The sequence below is a fragment of the Salvelinus alpinus genome, chromosome 22, assembly GCF_045679555.1.
Source record: "Salvelinus alpinus chromosome 22, SLU_Salpinus.1, whole genome shotgun sequence".
NCBI classification, from domain to species: domain Eukaryota; kingdom Metazoa; phylum Chordata; class Actinopteri; order Salmoniformes; family Salmonidae; genus Salvelinus; species Salvelinus alpinus.
Window position 1 is genome coordinate 11780225 of NC_092107.1, and position 16206 is coordinate 11796430.

The 16206-nt window shown below is 43.3% G+C and overlaps 1 protein-coding gene across 1 annotated transcript; it reads left to right on the forward strand.

The window, feature by feature from the left end:
- Positions 1-1114: 1114 nt before the first annotated feature.
- Positions 1115-14974, forward strand: LOC139549005 (atypical kinase COQ8B, mitochondrial-like). The gene is made up of 15 exons (XM_071359040.1): positions 1115-1330; positions 1820-2001; positions 2211-2537; positions 3025-3091; positions 5551-5622; positions 7554-7670; positions 7866-7951; positions 8334-8474; positions 8835-8916; positions 9084-9177; positions 9504-9645; positions 12523-12630; positions 13019-13084; positions 13301-13387; positions 13698-14974. The coding sequence occupies exons 2-15, from the start codon at positions 1822-1824 to the stop codon at positions 14004-14006; spliced, it is 1878 nt and encodes a 625-aa protein (XP_071215141.1). The 5' UTR covers positions 1115-1330; positions 1820-1821; the 3' UTR covers positions 14007-14974.
- The last annotated feature ends 1232 nt before the right edge of the window (positions 14975-16206 follow it).

Sequence of the window (16206 nt, forward strand, 5' to 3'; positions counted from 1 at the left end):
TTCAAAATGCACAGGACAAAGTGCACAGAAATGATTAATGGTGTTCTAGCACCATACTTTCTGAAAAAGTTGGTCGCAGATGTGGGTGACCAGCATTTCAGCCTCCTCCTCGATGAGTCCACGGATGTAAGTGTTTCTAAGTACCTGGGGGTTGTGATAAGGTACTTTAGTGACACCAAGCAGACAGTTGTATCAACATTTATGGGGCTTGTTGAGTTGGAGGGAGGAGATGCAAATCTATAGCCTGTGCTGTTGTGGCTTTCCTCGAGAAGTGTTGTCTTAAAAAAGAGAAACTCCTGGGGATAGGGACTGACAATGCCTCTGTTATGACGGGGATTAACAATGGGGTCCATAAAGTGCTGAAGGAGGAGTATGGCCTCAAATATCTGGTTCTTATTCGCTGTGTGTGCCACTCTCTGCAGCTTGCTCATTTGTAGTTCCAAACATATTTAGGGTGTTTAAAAAAATAAAAATAAAAATGTCTCTCCCACGAGGTTATTCCTCTCTCCTACAGTGTCATCACAATTACATGCACATGGTTAATTATGCAAATTAGGCGATGACGTCATTTAGCGACTTCTAGCGACTTTTAGGACAGCAAATAGCTACTTTCCTTACTGAGGAGTTGGCAACACTGGGTCGCTAGCTTCCCTTGCATTCATTCAATGCCACGGGCGCCAACAAGGTCATACTCATTTCGACCTGACGGCTGGCGCTGGCTGGCTGCTGCAACATAGCATCAGTTAGATAGGCTACACATAAAGGGGCAGAGGGGCACTGTTTCGCTCGCCTGGGTGCTTTCTCCGGTGAGATACATCTCGCCTCTTGTGAATTGAATGACAATTATGAAACTCAGAGAGACGAACGATAAATTATTGTATATATTTTTTCCTTTTTAAATGTTTGGGGGAAGCCTGGCTTTCCTTGGCATCCATAAATACACGCCACTGAGCATCAGCACCATCCTCAAGATTTTGTAACTACATTCCAAACAAGTGCATGCTTCCTCATGATACGCCCATTAATATGTTATTGGCCATTAGGTTGCCGTAGCCACACCTTTCACTTCTCTGATTTGTTCAGTGGAAAAACTTTCCTCCGTCAATCACACATTAAATCATTGAAACGTGGCGTAGGATTGGTCTAGTGATATTACGCCCGCCTTCTCCTATTTTGCCCGGCGCAGTTGGACCACAAGCACGTCTGTCAATTTAGTCAAACCTCTATTTCCGGGTCTGAAAGTTGTTGCAAAACAGCGTCCATTGACTTCACGGGCAAGAGGACAGTCGTCAGCTACTCTCCAAATTCTATAGGAAGCATCCCTTCAATAGTAAGTGACTGACAATTCCTTGGTATATTTTAAACTATCTAGCTAAAGTTAACTAAGTGATTCATTAGCTCTGATGTTGGGGTGTGAAGCCTAGCTAACTAACTTAGTAGCTAGTGTGAACAACATGCTTGGGTTAAATCTATGCATTCAACGTTACCCAAATTAAAAATCTAATTTTTGCCTCTTATATTCGATTGTGTCGTAAGTGCACCACTATCTTCACTTGGTAATCAAACGACAACGTCTTTGGGAAAGCATATAAGTTACTTATATAGCCTGTGAGGAGTGCAGGTCGAAGACACACGTGTGTGCATTACATGTCATGCATACTGAATCTTCTTCAATGATAAGCCAAGCTTAGACTAAATGTATAGGTAGATTTAGTGTGTGTGTGTGTGTGTGTGTGTGTGTGTGTGTGTGTGTGTGTGTGTGTGTGTGTGTGTGTGTGTGTGTGTGTGTGTGTGTGTGTGTGTGTGTGTGTCTTTGCAGAGATGCTAGCTGAGGTGTTTCAGGTGCTGAGGGGAGCAGGGAAGGTTGGCCAAGCGTTTGCCAACACCCAGGGGGAGATGCTGAGGCTAATGGCCTGTAACTCCACGCTGGGCACTGGGGTCAAAGCTGCCCAGGAGGTGGTTGAGAGCGTGATGGGCACAGTCATGGGTGGTTCTGCCATGGTATGTTCACACGGGAGAGAAGGGGGCCTTTCTGCACACATCAAATAAATAGATGTACATTGGAGACATTATCACAGTTCAATGGCCTTTTCAGCTCTTAAGCTGCATAAAGTGTTATAGTACTCTGCCTAATACAATTGCATGCACCATGGTGTCTTGCCTGCAGTGACATTGAATGAGGCACTGAATGTGACGTTTTCCATATTCAGCAACAGTCTATCAAGGATGATGTGTTCCCTGATGCTGAGGGATGGGAGGAAATGGACCCGGATGAGGCTGCTAAATGGGCGGTGGGCTCTGAATTCCCCCCAGGCCCAGGGGCCACAGAGATGCCCAGCGGAGTGCCTCACAGCCCAGCCCGGGGTCCAGGGGGAGCAGGCTTGCCTGGCCAAAGTTCCCGGTTCCTGCACATCGCCTCGACGCAACGCCACACCAGGTTTGTCCATGACTCGGTAGTGGCCAGACTCACCCCAGAGGACATCAAGAAGGCCAGGGAGTCCAAGCAGGCACTCTCCAGGCCTATTGTTAAGCAGAAGGTCAGTGACGTATGCTTACCTCCTGATTGTCTGGGCTGTTCCACTGACTGGGTTTTGGGCTGGCATTGTAGTTGTAAATCATGATGGGGACATTGGGGGTTAAGTTGGTCTTTGCTATATTAGGAAATAATTTCCCCATTTTCTAAAGAAGTATGCAATGGCGGTCTTTATACATAGGCCAACTGTACTGTGCTTCACATGAATATTGTACATCTAAATATATCCTCTGGGATGAACCAATTTGATATAGGCCTACCGATGTGGTACTGTATTACTCCAGGTATGTGCTATAGCTGAAACATGGTGGCATGTAGTCTCTCAGGCCCTTATGTTAATGTTATGGAACATCCACTACTGTGCAGTGTTATCCTTTGGCACGAGACTGGGGTCTTTTAGCCTCAAATAATTTAGATGTTGTAGCTCAAATTAGCTCATTTGATTATGTTTGGTGTTAGATATTGTTTTAATGGAAGTCTCATTTTTACAGCTTAGTGATCGTGCAAGAGAGAGGAAGGTCCCTGCCACGAGAATCAGCAGGCTGGTCAACTTCGGGGGTAAGAGTTTCACTGCAATGAATGGAAATCAACCCCAGATATTGCAGTTTTATTAGTATACCTATAGGATTCTATTGATAGATGCCTAAAGAAACATGAGCCAGCATGCAGCTATATTACAATCAATCAATATTTCTAGTACATTATTAAATCAACCATTATAGTCATTACATCATTGCACAGCCCAGTCCCTATGACCTTGATTTCACTGGGGCTAAGCTGCCTGCCATCCAGGACCTCTACACGGTGTCAGAGGAAGGCCTTAAAATTGTCAAGCAGGACCGGAGTGCCAAGTCTAGGACAAAAAGGCTTCTCAACCCAACCCCTCTTTTACACTGCTGCTACTCTCTGTTTATCATATATGCACAGTCACTTTAACTATACATACAGTGGGGAGAACAAGTATTTGATACACTGCCGATTTTGCAGGTTTTCCTACTTACAAAGCATGTAGAGGTCTGTAATTTTTATCATAGGTAAACTTCAACTGTGAGAGACGGAATCTAAAACAAAAATCCAGAAAATCACATTGTATGATTTTTAAGTAATTAATTTGCATTTTATTGCATGACATAAGTATTTGATCACCTACCAACCAGTAAGAATTCCGACTCTCACAGACCTGTTAGTTTTTCTTTAAGAAGCCCTCCTGTTCTCCACTCATTACCTGTATTAACTGCACCTGTTTGAACTCGTTACCTGTATAAAAGACACCTGTCCACACGCTCAATCAAACAGACTCCAACCTCTCCACAATGGCCAAGACCAGAGAGCTGTGTAAGGACATCAGGGATAAAATTGTAGACCTGCACAAGGCTGGGACGAGCTACAGGACAATAGGCAAGCAGCTTGGTGAGAAGGCAACAACTGTTGGCGCAATTATTAGAAAATGGAAGAAGTTCAAGATGACGGTCAATCACCCTCGGACTGGGGCTCCATGCAAGATATCACCTCGTGGGGCATCAATGATCATGAGGAAGGTGAGGGATCAGCCCAGAACTACACGGCAGGACCTGGTCAATGACCTGAAGAGAGCTGGGACCACAGTCTCAAAGAAAACCATTAGTAACACACTACGCCGTCATGGATTAAAATCCTGCAGCGCACGCAAGGTCCCCCTGCTCAAGCCAGCGCATGTCCAGGCCCGTCTGAAGTTTGCCAATGACCATCTGGATGATCCAGAGGAGGAATGGGAGAAGGTCATGTGGTCTGATGAGACAAAAATATAACTTTTTGGTCTAAACTCCACTCGCTGTGTTTGGAGGAAGAAGAAGGATGAGTACAACCCCAAGAACCCATCCCAACCGTGAAGCATGGAGGTGGAAACATCATTCTTTGGGGCTGCTTTTCTGCAAAGGGGACAGGACGACTGCACCGTATTGAGGGGAGGATGGATGGGGCCATGTATCGCGAGATCTTGGCCAACAACCTCCTTCCCTCAGTAAGAGCATTGAAGATGGGTCGTGGCTGGGTCTTCTAGCATGACAACGACCCGAAACACACAGCCAGGGCAACTAAGGAGTGGCTCCGTAAGAAGCATCTCAAGGTCCTGGAGTGGTCTAGCCAGTCTCCAGACCTGAACCCAATAGAAAATCTTTGGAGGGAGCTGAAATTCCGTATTGCCCAGCGACAGCTCCGAAACCTGAAGGATCTGGAGAAGGTCTGTATGGAGGAGTGGGCCAAAATCCCTGCTGCAGTGTGTGCAAACCTGGTCAAGAACTACAGGAAATGTATGATCTCTGTAATTGCAAACAAAGGTTTCTGTACCAAATATTAAGTTCTGCTTTTCTGATGTATCAAATACTTATGTCATGCAATAAAATGCAAAGGAATTACTTAAAAATCATACAATGTGATTTTCTGGATTTTTGTTTTAGATTCCGTCTCTCACAGTTGAAGTGTACCTATGATAAAAATTACAGACCTCTACATGCTTTGTAAGTAGGAAAACCTGCAAAATCGGCAGTGTATCAAATACTTGTTCTCCCCACTGTATGTACATACTACCTCAATTGGCCCGACCAACCAGTGCTCCCGCACATTGGCTAACCGGGCTATCTGCATTGTGTCCCACCACCCGCCAACTCCTCTTTACACTACTGCTACTCTCTGTTCATCATATATGCATAGTCACTTTAACCATATCTACATGTACATACTACCTCAATCAGCCTGACTAACCGATGTCTGTATGTATCCTCGCTACTGTTTTTATTTCTTTACTTACCTATTGTTCACCTAATACCTTTTTTTTGCACCATTGGTTAGAACCTGTAAGTAACCATTTCACTGTAAGGTCTACACCTGTTGTATTCGGTGCACGTGACAAATAAACTTTGATTTGATTTTGACTTAAATGGCACATGTGTATGATGGCCAGACAAAGGAGAGATCAGTGTGCGTCTCAAGTGAAACAATGTAGTGTTTGGCACACTTCCTTATGTCTGTCTCGTTGGCAGGTCTGGCAGTCGGGCTGGGACTAGGTGCCATTGCAGAGGTGGCGAAGCAGTCTATGGGAGCCAAGCGTGCAGGTACAGTTGAAGTCGGAAGTTTACATACACCTTAGCCAAATACATTTAAACTCCGTTTTTTCACAATTCCTGACATTTAATCCTAGTAAAAATTCCCCGTCTTAGGTCAGTTAGGATCACCACTTTATTTTAAGAATGTGAAATGTCAAAATAATAGTAGAGATAATGATTTATTTCAGCTTTTATTTCTTTCATCACATTCCCAGTGGGTCAGAAGTTTACATGCACTCAATTAGTATTTGGTAGCGTTGCCTTTAAATTGTTTAAATTGGGTCAAACGTTTTGGGTAGCCTTCCACAAGCCTGGCCCATTCCTCATGACCGAGCTGGTGTAACATGAGTCAGGTTTGTAGGCCTCCTTGCTCGCACATGCTTTTTCAGTTCTGCCCACAAATTTTCTATAGGATTGAAGTCAGGGCTTTGTGATGGCCACTCCAATACCTTGACTTTGTTGTACTTAAGCCATTTTTCCACAACTTTGTAAGTATGCTTTGGGGTCATTGTCCATTTGGAAGACCCATTTGCGACCAAGCTTTAACTTTCTGAATGATGTCTTGAGATGTTGCTTCAATATATCCACATAATTTCCCTTCCTCATGATGCTATCTACTTTGTGAAGTGCACCAGTCCCTCCTGCCGCATAGCACCACCACAACATGATGCTGCCACCCCCGTGTTTCACGGTTGGGATGGTGTTCTTCGGCTTGCAAGCCTCCCCCTTTTTCCTCCAAACATAATGATGGTCATTATGGCCAAACAGTTCTATTTTTGTTTGATCAGACCAGAGGACATTTTTCCAAAAAGTACGATCTTTTTCCCCATGTGCAGTTGCAAACCGTAGTCTGGCTTTTTTATGATGATTTTGGAGCAGTGGCTTCTTCCTTGCTGAGCGGCCTTTCAGGTTATGCCGATATAGGACTCGTTTTACTGTGGATATAGATACTTTTGTACCTATTTCCTCCAGCATCTTCACAAGGTCCTTTGCTGCTGTTCTGGGATTGATTTGCACTTTTTGTACCAAATCACGTTCATCTCTAGGAGACAGAACGCATCTCTTTCCTGAGCGGTATGATGGTTGCGTGGTCCCATGGTGTTTATACTTGAGTACTATGGTTTGTACAGATGAACGTGGTACCTTAAGGTATTTGGAAATTGCTCCCAAGGATGAACCAGACTTGTGGAGGTCTACCATTTTTTTTCTGAGGTCTTGGCTGATTTCTTTTGATTTTCCTATGCCTTCAAGCAAAGAGGCAATGAGTTTGAAGGTCGGCCTTGAAATACATCCACAGGTACACCTCCAATTGACTCAAATGATGTCAATTAGCCTATCAGAAGCTTCTAAAGCTATGACATCATTTTCTGGAATTTTCCAAGCTGTTTAAAGAAACAGTCAACTTAGTGTATGTAAACTTCTGACCCACTGGAATTGCGATACAGTGAATTAATCTGTCTGTAAACCATTGTTGGAAAAATTACTTGTCATGCACAAAGTAGATGTCTTAACCGACTTTCCAAAACTATAGTTTGTTAACAAGAAATTTGTGGAGTGGTTGAAAAACACTTAGGTTCGAGTCATAGGGCGGCCAATTGTGCGCCGCCCTATGGGACTCCCAATCACGGCCGGCTGTGATAAAAGTATGTAAACTTCCGACTTCAACTCTAGGTTCCTCCATGCATCTCTGAAACAGACCCTGAGATGAAGAAGCTGCATGATAGGTTGTTCGATTGGCCGCCAGGCTGGCATTGGGTTGAATCTGGTTCCTCTCAATATGGCTTGGTTCACCATTGAATGTTATGATATACAGTATTTCTCATGTTGGTGTGTAGTTACTCCGGTCTTGCTCATGAATTCAGACCTTAGTTTGTTTTACTCTATGCTTGCTTCTCTCCTTCATTCTGATTCCATAATAAACTCGACCATGTCTCTCTCAGAGGGTGCCCTGTTGGACTCTCCTCTCCTGTCCGAGGCCAATGCTGAGAGGATAGTGGACACCTTGTGCAAAGTCAGAGGGGCAGCCCTCAAAATAGGACAGATGCTCAGTATACAAGGTATAATGGTCTACCCTCCCCTCTGTCACCCATCACATTTATCTTTGATGAATTCAATTGGAATACTTGTTGGATGGTTATGCTGCATCTATAAAGGCATTATAGATGCTACATTACATTCTATGTAAAGTATTACCAATTCAACACATTATGCATACCAGGTAAATTTAACATATGTTGTGCTCTTCCCTGTAGATAACTCCTTCATAAACCCGCAGCTACAGAAGATCTTTGAGCGGGTCCGACAGAGCGCGGACTTCATGCCCTCCTGGCAGATGAATGTGAGTCATGCATACACTGAAATTATTATAAAAATAAATGCATTTAACCTTTATTTAACTAGGCAAGTCAGTTAAGAACAAATTCTTATTTAAAATTACGGTCTACACCGGCCAAACGCGGACGATGCTGGGCCAATTGTGCGCCGCCCTATGGGACTCCCAATCACGGCCGGCTGTGATACAGCCTGGATTCGAACCAGGGTGTCTGTAGTGACGCCTCTAGCACTGCGGTGCCTTAGATTGCTGTGCCTATCGGGTGTCTTCTTGAACTTCAGATATTGTATAGTAATATTTGACATTCCACTGCTACGAATGTTAGCAAGTCAATTTGGAATCAAATTGGACTTCAAGACTGTCCGCTCTGCTGTGTATGTGACTGCAGAAAGTTCTGGAGGAGGAGCTAGGTGCGGGCTGGAGGGAGAAGCTGTCGTCGTTTGCGGACAAGCCCTTCGCCGCCGCCTCCATTGGCCAGGTGCATCACGGGAAGCTGCACGATGGCAGGGAGGTCGCCATGAAGATCCAGGTGAGGGATGCCATACATATCCTTTGGCATCCAAAGAGATCCAGGCTCCAATTCCAGGTTCAGTAGTATAGTAGCAATGGTATCAGTCAATGACCCATGAAGAGGTTTTATTTGTCATTGTAAAATGTAGATTATTTATATTTGGCTAAAGAAAAAAAACATCTACCTAAAATCCCGACCCCTAGTTAAGGGTTGGTTGCCTTTTTTTTAAAGTAACTTGTTAAAAAGTTATTGTTCTGGTAAAGAGATTATCGCAGTGTTTTGTCATGGGAGCTCTAAGATTAGGTTCTTGATATTCTCAGACAGTCTTTGATCTTTTCTCATGTAATTCTGGATGTCTGTTCTCTCTCTTCATTGCAGTACCCAGGAGTAGCTGAGAGCATCCACAGTGACATCAACAACCTGATGTCTGTGCTGAAGATGAGTATTGTTCTACCAGACGGTAAGGGTTCAGAAATCCAAACTAATAATAATTTATTCAATTTATATAGCGCTTTTCATGACTAAAGTAATCTACTTGAATGCTTTGTAGTGAGAAAGATATCCTAGTACTTGGGAAAATGCCCTCAGGAGGCTGCCTAACTTACATTGACATTTATTTTCTCACAGGCTTGTTTGCAGACAGTAGTCTAGAAGTCCTTCAAAGGGAGCTGGCGTGGGAGTGCGACTACAAGAGAGAGGCGGAGAGTGCCAAGCATTTTAAGTAAGCCCTACACCACTGAGTCTGTCATAAAGCATGATGTCTCTTCAGAAGGATAATTAACTTGAATAGCCTGTAGTAGTCCTCTTAGTGTATCCAAATGTTACTATACAGTGAGTATAAATTAAATACCACTTTCCACAGTATTGGGGAAGCTGGCCCTCATGTGATTTCTATCTTTATTTATTTCAGTTCCTGTCAGGATGATACGCTCTCTAATGCACTGTGAATCTGATGGTAGTACAATTTGTGGTCCTGTTGTGTATTGATGCATAGCAATGTACCAGCTCAGTCCTGTTGAGCAGATTAATGATGTCTGTCTGCCTCAGGTCACTTCTGGCGGATGACCCATTTTTCCACGTTCCATTTGTGGTGGACGAGCTCTCAGGAAGGAGGGTTCTGGCCATGGAGCTGGTGTCAGGGGTACCGCTGGACAGCTGTGTGGATCTGGATCAGGAGACAAGGAATCAGGTTAGAGTTGACCTCCACCCAGGATAATAAACATTGGGTGAATGTGGTGAATGGCCTTTTTCCCGGTAGCGCTGTGGGGGGATGTTGTGGCCACATCATTGCCTAACCTTAGTCTAACTCGTTGACTGGTTGTAGCTCTGACTGCCCTTAACCCAGAGTTTCCCAAACTCGGCCCTTCGGACCCCGGGGGGGTTTAGATTTTTTTTTGCCCTAATACTACTAGAGGTCAAACGATTATGATTTTTCAACGCCGATACTGATTATTGGAGGACCAAAAAAAGCAGATACCGATTAATCGGACTAATTTTAAATTTATTTATTTATTATTTATATATTTTTACATTTACATTTAAGTCATTTAGCAGACGCTCTTATCCAGAGCGACTTACAAATTGGTGCATTCACCTAATGACATCCAGTGGAACAGCCACTTTACAATAGTGCATCTAAATCTTTTAAGGGGGGGGGGGGGGCAGAAGGATTGCTTTATCCTAGGTATTCCTTGAAGAGGTGGGGTTTCAGGTGTCTCCGGAAGGTGGTGATTGACTCCGCTGTCCTGGCGTCGTGAGGGAGTTTGTTCCACCATTGGGGTGCCAGAGCAGCGAACAGTTTTGACTGGGCTGAGCGGGAACTGTACTTCCTCAGTGGTAGGGAGGCGAGCAGGCCAGAGGAGGATGAACGCAGAGCCCTTGTTTGGGTGTAGGGCCTGATCAGAGCCTGAAGGTACTGAGGTGCCGTTCCCCTCACAGCTCCGTAGGCAAGCACCATGGTCTTGTAGCGGATGCGAGCTTCAACTGGAAGCCAGTGGAGAGAGCAGAGGAGCGGGGTGACGTGAGAGAACTTGGGAAGGTTGAACACCAGACGGGCTGCGGCGTTCTGGATGAGTTGTAGGGGTTTGATGGCACAGGCAGGGAGCCCAGCCAACAGCGAGTTGCAGTAATCCAGACGGGATATATATTTGTAATAATGACAATTACAACAATACTTAATGAACACTTATTTTAACTTAATATAATACATCAATAAAATCAATTTAGTCTCAAATAAATAATGAAACATGTTCAATTTGGTTTAAATAATGCAAAAACTAAGTGTTGGAGAAGAAAGTATGTGCCATGTAAAAAAGCTAACGTTTAAGTTCCTTGCTCAGAACATGAGAACATATGAAAGCTGGTTTTAGGTTGTATTTATTATAGGACTATTTCTCTCTATACCAATTGTATTTCATAGACCTTTGACTATTGGATGTTCTTATAGGCACTATAGTATTGCCAGCCTAATCTCAGGAGTTGATAGGCTTGAAGTCATAAACAGTGCTGTGCTTCAAGCATTGCGAATATCTGCTGGCAAATGGAGTAAAGTGCGGTTTGAATGAATGCTTAGGAGCCTGCTGCTGCCAACCACCGCTCAGTCAGACTGCTCTATCAAATCTCAAATCATAGACTTAATTATAATATAATAAACACAAAGAAATACGAGCCTTAGGTCATTAATATGGTCAAATCCGGAAACTATCATTTCGAAAACAAAACATTTAATTCTTTCAGTGAAATACGGAACCTTTATTTTATCTAAGTCTAAATATTGCTGTAACATTGCACAACCTTCAATGTTATGTCATAATTATGTAAAATTCAGTCAAATTAATTACGGTCTTTGTTAGGAAGAAATGGTCTTCACACAGTTCACAACGAGCCAGGTGGCCCAAATACCCTGACTCTGCTTGCACAGAACGCAAGAGAAGTGACACAATTTCTCTAGTTAAAAGAAATTCATGTTATCAGGCAATATTAACTAAATATGCAGGTTTACATTTTTTTTTTCTTGTGTATTGATTTTAAGAAAAGCATTGATGTTCATGGGTAGGTACACATTGGTGCAACGACAGTGCTTTTTTCACGAATGTGCTTAAATCATCACCCGTTTGGCGAAGTAGGCTGTGATTCAATGATAAATTAACAGGCACCGCATTGATTATATGCAACGCAGGACAAGCTAGTTAACCTAGTAATTTCATCAACCATGTGTAGTTAACTAGTGATTGTGTGAAGATTGATTGTTTTTTATAAGATAAGTTTAATGCTAGCTAGCAACTTACCTTGGCTCCTTGCTCCACTTGCATAACAGGTGGTCAGCCTGTCTCCTTGTGGAGTGCAATGTAATCGGCCATAATCGGCGTCCAAAAATGCCGATTACCGATTTGTTATGAACTTGAAATCGGCCCTAATTAATCGGCCACGGCTATGACTTACAGCTGACGTTTTGGCAAAAACCAAAACGTTGCACCTCTTGGGGTCCCGAGGACTGAGTTTGGGAAATCCTGCCTTAACCGTTAGATAGGTTGCTAAGCTATGACTCTGCAGACCACCTGTATAATGTGCTCTTCTCAGTTGTCACTGATATGAAGAAATTAGGCATCCCCTCGCCCCCCCCCCCCAAACCCTGAAGCAATGAATCATACGTCATTGTCTCTACACCCAGAAGTAGAGGAATCATTCATATTTATTAATGGCTCAAGTGATTGTGGAATCTGGTTTAAAATGACTCCAGGGTTCTTACTTTGTGAACAGACAAGGTTTCACTCACGATTCAGCACCTGTGGCGTTGGGATGAAATGAAAACGACAGATAATGGAGAGCATTATTAATACTTTAAAAGGACGCTCTAAAACCACATTTCTGAAGCAACACTATGAACATGGCTCATTTTGACCAGCAGGGGGCAGTATCCCAAGTTGAGTGGTGACACTGATATCACTCACACTATGTAGTGGATGCATCCCAAATGTCACCCTGTTCCCTATTTGGTGCCATTTTGGGACTCAGTTTAGGAGTGATAAACTGACCCCTGTGGTCCCACATCACCTCTCCCCTACAGATCTGCTTCAACATCCTACAGCTGTGTCTGAGAGAGCTCTTTGAGTTCCGCTTCATGCAGACGGACCCCAACTGGGCCAACTTCTTCTACAACGCTGAGCAGAACAAGGTGAGAGGGCGAGTGAGCCTGTGACGAGATGCTAGAGGTGTCTCATCTGGAACCCTATTCCCTATATAGTGCGCTACTTTTGACCAGAGGCCACAGGGTGCGCTGATTTTTATGTAGGGAATAGGGTGCCATTGGGGACTTAACCTCTGTGTCATTCATCAATACCATGACTCTGACCTTCAATCATGTTTTTGTATTAAATAGCTTTATACTGGATTTATGAATACATGTACACTGAAATACATTTTATGTACATGTATTCAGTGTATCATACATTTTCATGAGAACATACCACTTTATTCCCCGCATTCATGAACATGTGTGATGGCGATTGTTCTATTGGTGGGGATGTTACGTAGTTAAACCTCCGCCCACTTTGTGTCTCCAGATTATTCTGTTGGATTTCGGTGCGTGCCGGGATTACCCTGAGGCCTTCACAGATGATTACGTACAGGTAAATTAATCTGAGTCGTGTGCATTAAAACACCAAACGAAAGGAAATGGGCCGAAGCAGGGACGGACTACCTGGACAACGTTTTTCTACGGTGTGCCCTAACAATTACCTGATGAATGACAGATCCCATGAATATTTTAGACCCAGGAGCACAGCATATCAAATGGCTTTGATTTTGTTCTCTGTAACCTTTTGATGACGTCTGTCTGTGTCCAGGTGGTGCACGCAGCCTCCATCGGAGATAGGGAGACTGTGCTGGAGAAATCCAAGGACCTCAAGTTCCTCACAGGGTTTGAGGCCAAGGTAAGAAGGTATTTTTGTGCAGTGATAACCATGGTGTCATGAAGCGTATACATTTTTTATGTGTGGTTTATGACATCACCCTTCTCTCTCTGTTCCCTTTCTCCTCTCCTTCTACTGGGGCGGGGTTGTATACATAGCCATGTACTTTTCTACACTTTTGAGTCAGTAAAAAAAACTAATAAACAGAGGGATATATAATATTATTCATTTTAAGACCATAATAAAGGTTCATACATGCTTTTAACAAGTAATAAAGCATTATACATGCGGAGTGTTACCAAGTTGTGTTGAAAATGCCCCCTCTCCCAAGGCGTTCCAGGACGCCCACGTGGAGGCAGTGATGATCCTGGGCGAGGCCTTCGCCAACTCTGACCCCTTTGACTTTGGCACCCAGAGCACCACGCAGCGGATCCAGAGCCTGATCCCTGTCATGCTGCGTCACCGCCTCACCCCGCCCCCCGAGGAGACCTACTCCCTGCACCGCAAGATGGCCGGCTCCTTCCTCATCTGTTCCAAGCTTGGCGCCAAAATTGCCTGCAAGGACATGTTCCTGGACATCTACAATTCCTACCAACAGCGGCGGCTGGAGAAGGAGCAGGCTGCCCAAGTTCAGGCCTAGATGGGGTCAAAGGTCATTACTAGTGGCCACTCTCTGGCAGAAGTCCCATGGCTGTGGACTAGGTTTATTTAAGAGAGGGTAACTGTACTACATGGGTGATCTACTGACTCCCAGTACTTTGACTGTCAGTGACTCGATGCCACTCCACTCAATGAGGTGGGCTGACAGTAAGGAGTGGTAGGTGGAGCGTCTGCTTGTATAAACGAACACAGAAAGAAACTCTATGGCATTTGTGTGATTGAATCACTTGAGATTGGTGTTAATAATATTTGTTTAATGTAAATGTATGAAGGCCATATAACTGATTTGAGCTGTGTCTCTGTTGGGGAGGGAAAGGTAATATGTTTTGAGTGTTGGGTTGTGTTTTTGATGTGCCCTGGTCCAATGGTTTCCAACAAACTCTCATTTTAATGCAGATTGATTATTACATGTTAATGCCACAAACATGACATTTGTTTCTGAAAATGGCATTGTTTGTACTAAAAGGCATTTTGACACTGAAAAGTTATTTGGACATAATTGTACACACTACAAAGATTACTCTTTCAAATATTGTTGCAATCTTCCAACAGGTATATTTTTGGCTAAAAAAAACAATGTCTGGGAGATTTACTATTTAAAGCCAGAAAATATCTTCTATACTAGTCTTAATATACAAGGCTTATTTCACTGCCTTGTTGGAGTATTAAGCCATCTTGTGAATGTATTTCCACGATATGTTAGAAGAGCAGTGTTTGTATGTATTTTAAAGGACTGTTTGATGGAAACCATAGAAGATGTCCTTAAACAGTGTAATAAAATAGTCCTGCTAGATGACGCCAACTGTAAAAAGCCTCAGCATAAATATGTGCGTTGACATTTTCACATGATATGCTGTACATGCACTTTGGGACCATACTTCAGCTCCATAAGACAAATGATTATTCTGTGGGTTTCCATCCTTGCAATAAACAGTTGACTAAAATGGAGACCTTTTGCCACTGGCTAGCTGTTTAAACAGGGTTTAATTCAGACCCAAACGGGCTGAAATGGGGAGGACTAAACTCAATTTCTCCAATAAGACGCATTTATTTTGTTGCAACGGTTTGCACTAATGAATATACCCCTGTGCTAGCAGGCGCCTGCTAGTAACGAGGTAATTTACCTGCTCAGTAGGTAACATGAAAATCTTTTGACATCTTCACTCTGATGATTAAGAGTTTGGGCAGGGAAGTGAACATTGACTAACTGGCTCTTGTGTTACTGTATATGCTGCTAAACTCTTTGATGTTCACAAGGAGAAGCACTGCAAGGCGCACACAGAGATGAAGGTTTGCTGCTGTGAGCCCCAGCTGTTGGACTCCCTTCGTCACTCCCTAAGAGTCATTCACTGTTCATGTCTCTGGACTGAAATAGAGTAGACCTTCCAGGGTCTACATACACAACATTATGATAATAGATCCTACCATTCTAATGCCATTTCCTCCACAATAATCTAATGGACAGTCATCCACTGTGTTTATTCATCTCTGGTCCATCTACCTTGTCCTTGTACCAGACATACCTCTGATTGTCAAGGTAGAATATTGACTAAGTAGACTTACTGTCAGACCCTGAAGCTGTCAATAATGTTCAATCACAGTATAACCCTATTCAACCCTAGCACAGTATAATCAGTGTATCTCAGACATCAGTGTATTTGTTTTGAAAACCTTAACTATTCTTTATGAGAAGAGGAGTGCTGTGCTAAAGTCCTGTAGGCACAAGCTATAAGTTACACAAGTACGCATGTAGGGCCAAACGAGTATGAGTGTTAGTATTAATTGCCACTTCTCAAGACATTTCTCAACTAAGATGTAATGACTAGCACATACACTGGGGAAGGAAAGGCCCGGTGATGTTGTAGTATAGCGTAATGGAAAGTTGGATTGAAACAGTGCTAATAATGACCAGATGGTTTTAGTTTATATCGGCATGAAAATTGACATTTTATTAGGCAGCACATTCCATCCACTGTGTCTTGCTAAAAGCTGATGATGTCTACTGAAACCACAAAGTCAATTGAGGAAAACTGTTTCTTATAGAAGTTAAATCTGGAGACTTTTTGGGATCTTCACAGTCAGAATTGATCTCCGAAGCTTTTTAGCCCACACATCAATCATTCAGTAGATTCTCCTCCACAATCTTGAAGGCAGGACATCATGGCATCTTCTGCCTGACA

Coding starts and splice junctions, on each gene's coding strand:
- LOC139549005 (XM_071359040.1), top strand. CDS start 1,822: ATGCTAGCTGAGGTGTTTCAGGTGCTGAGGGGAGCAGGGAAGGTTGGC. Junction 2,002..2,210: donor TCATGGGTGGTTCTGCCATG/GTATGTTCACAC, acceptor TTCCATATTCAG/CAACAGTCTATCAAGGATGA. Junction 12,631..13,018: donor ACAACGCTGAGCAGAACAAG/GTGAGAGGGCGA, acceptor TTGTGTCTCCAG/ATTATTCTGTTGGATTTCGG.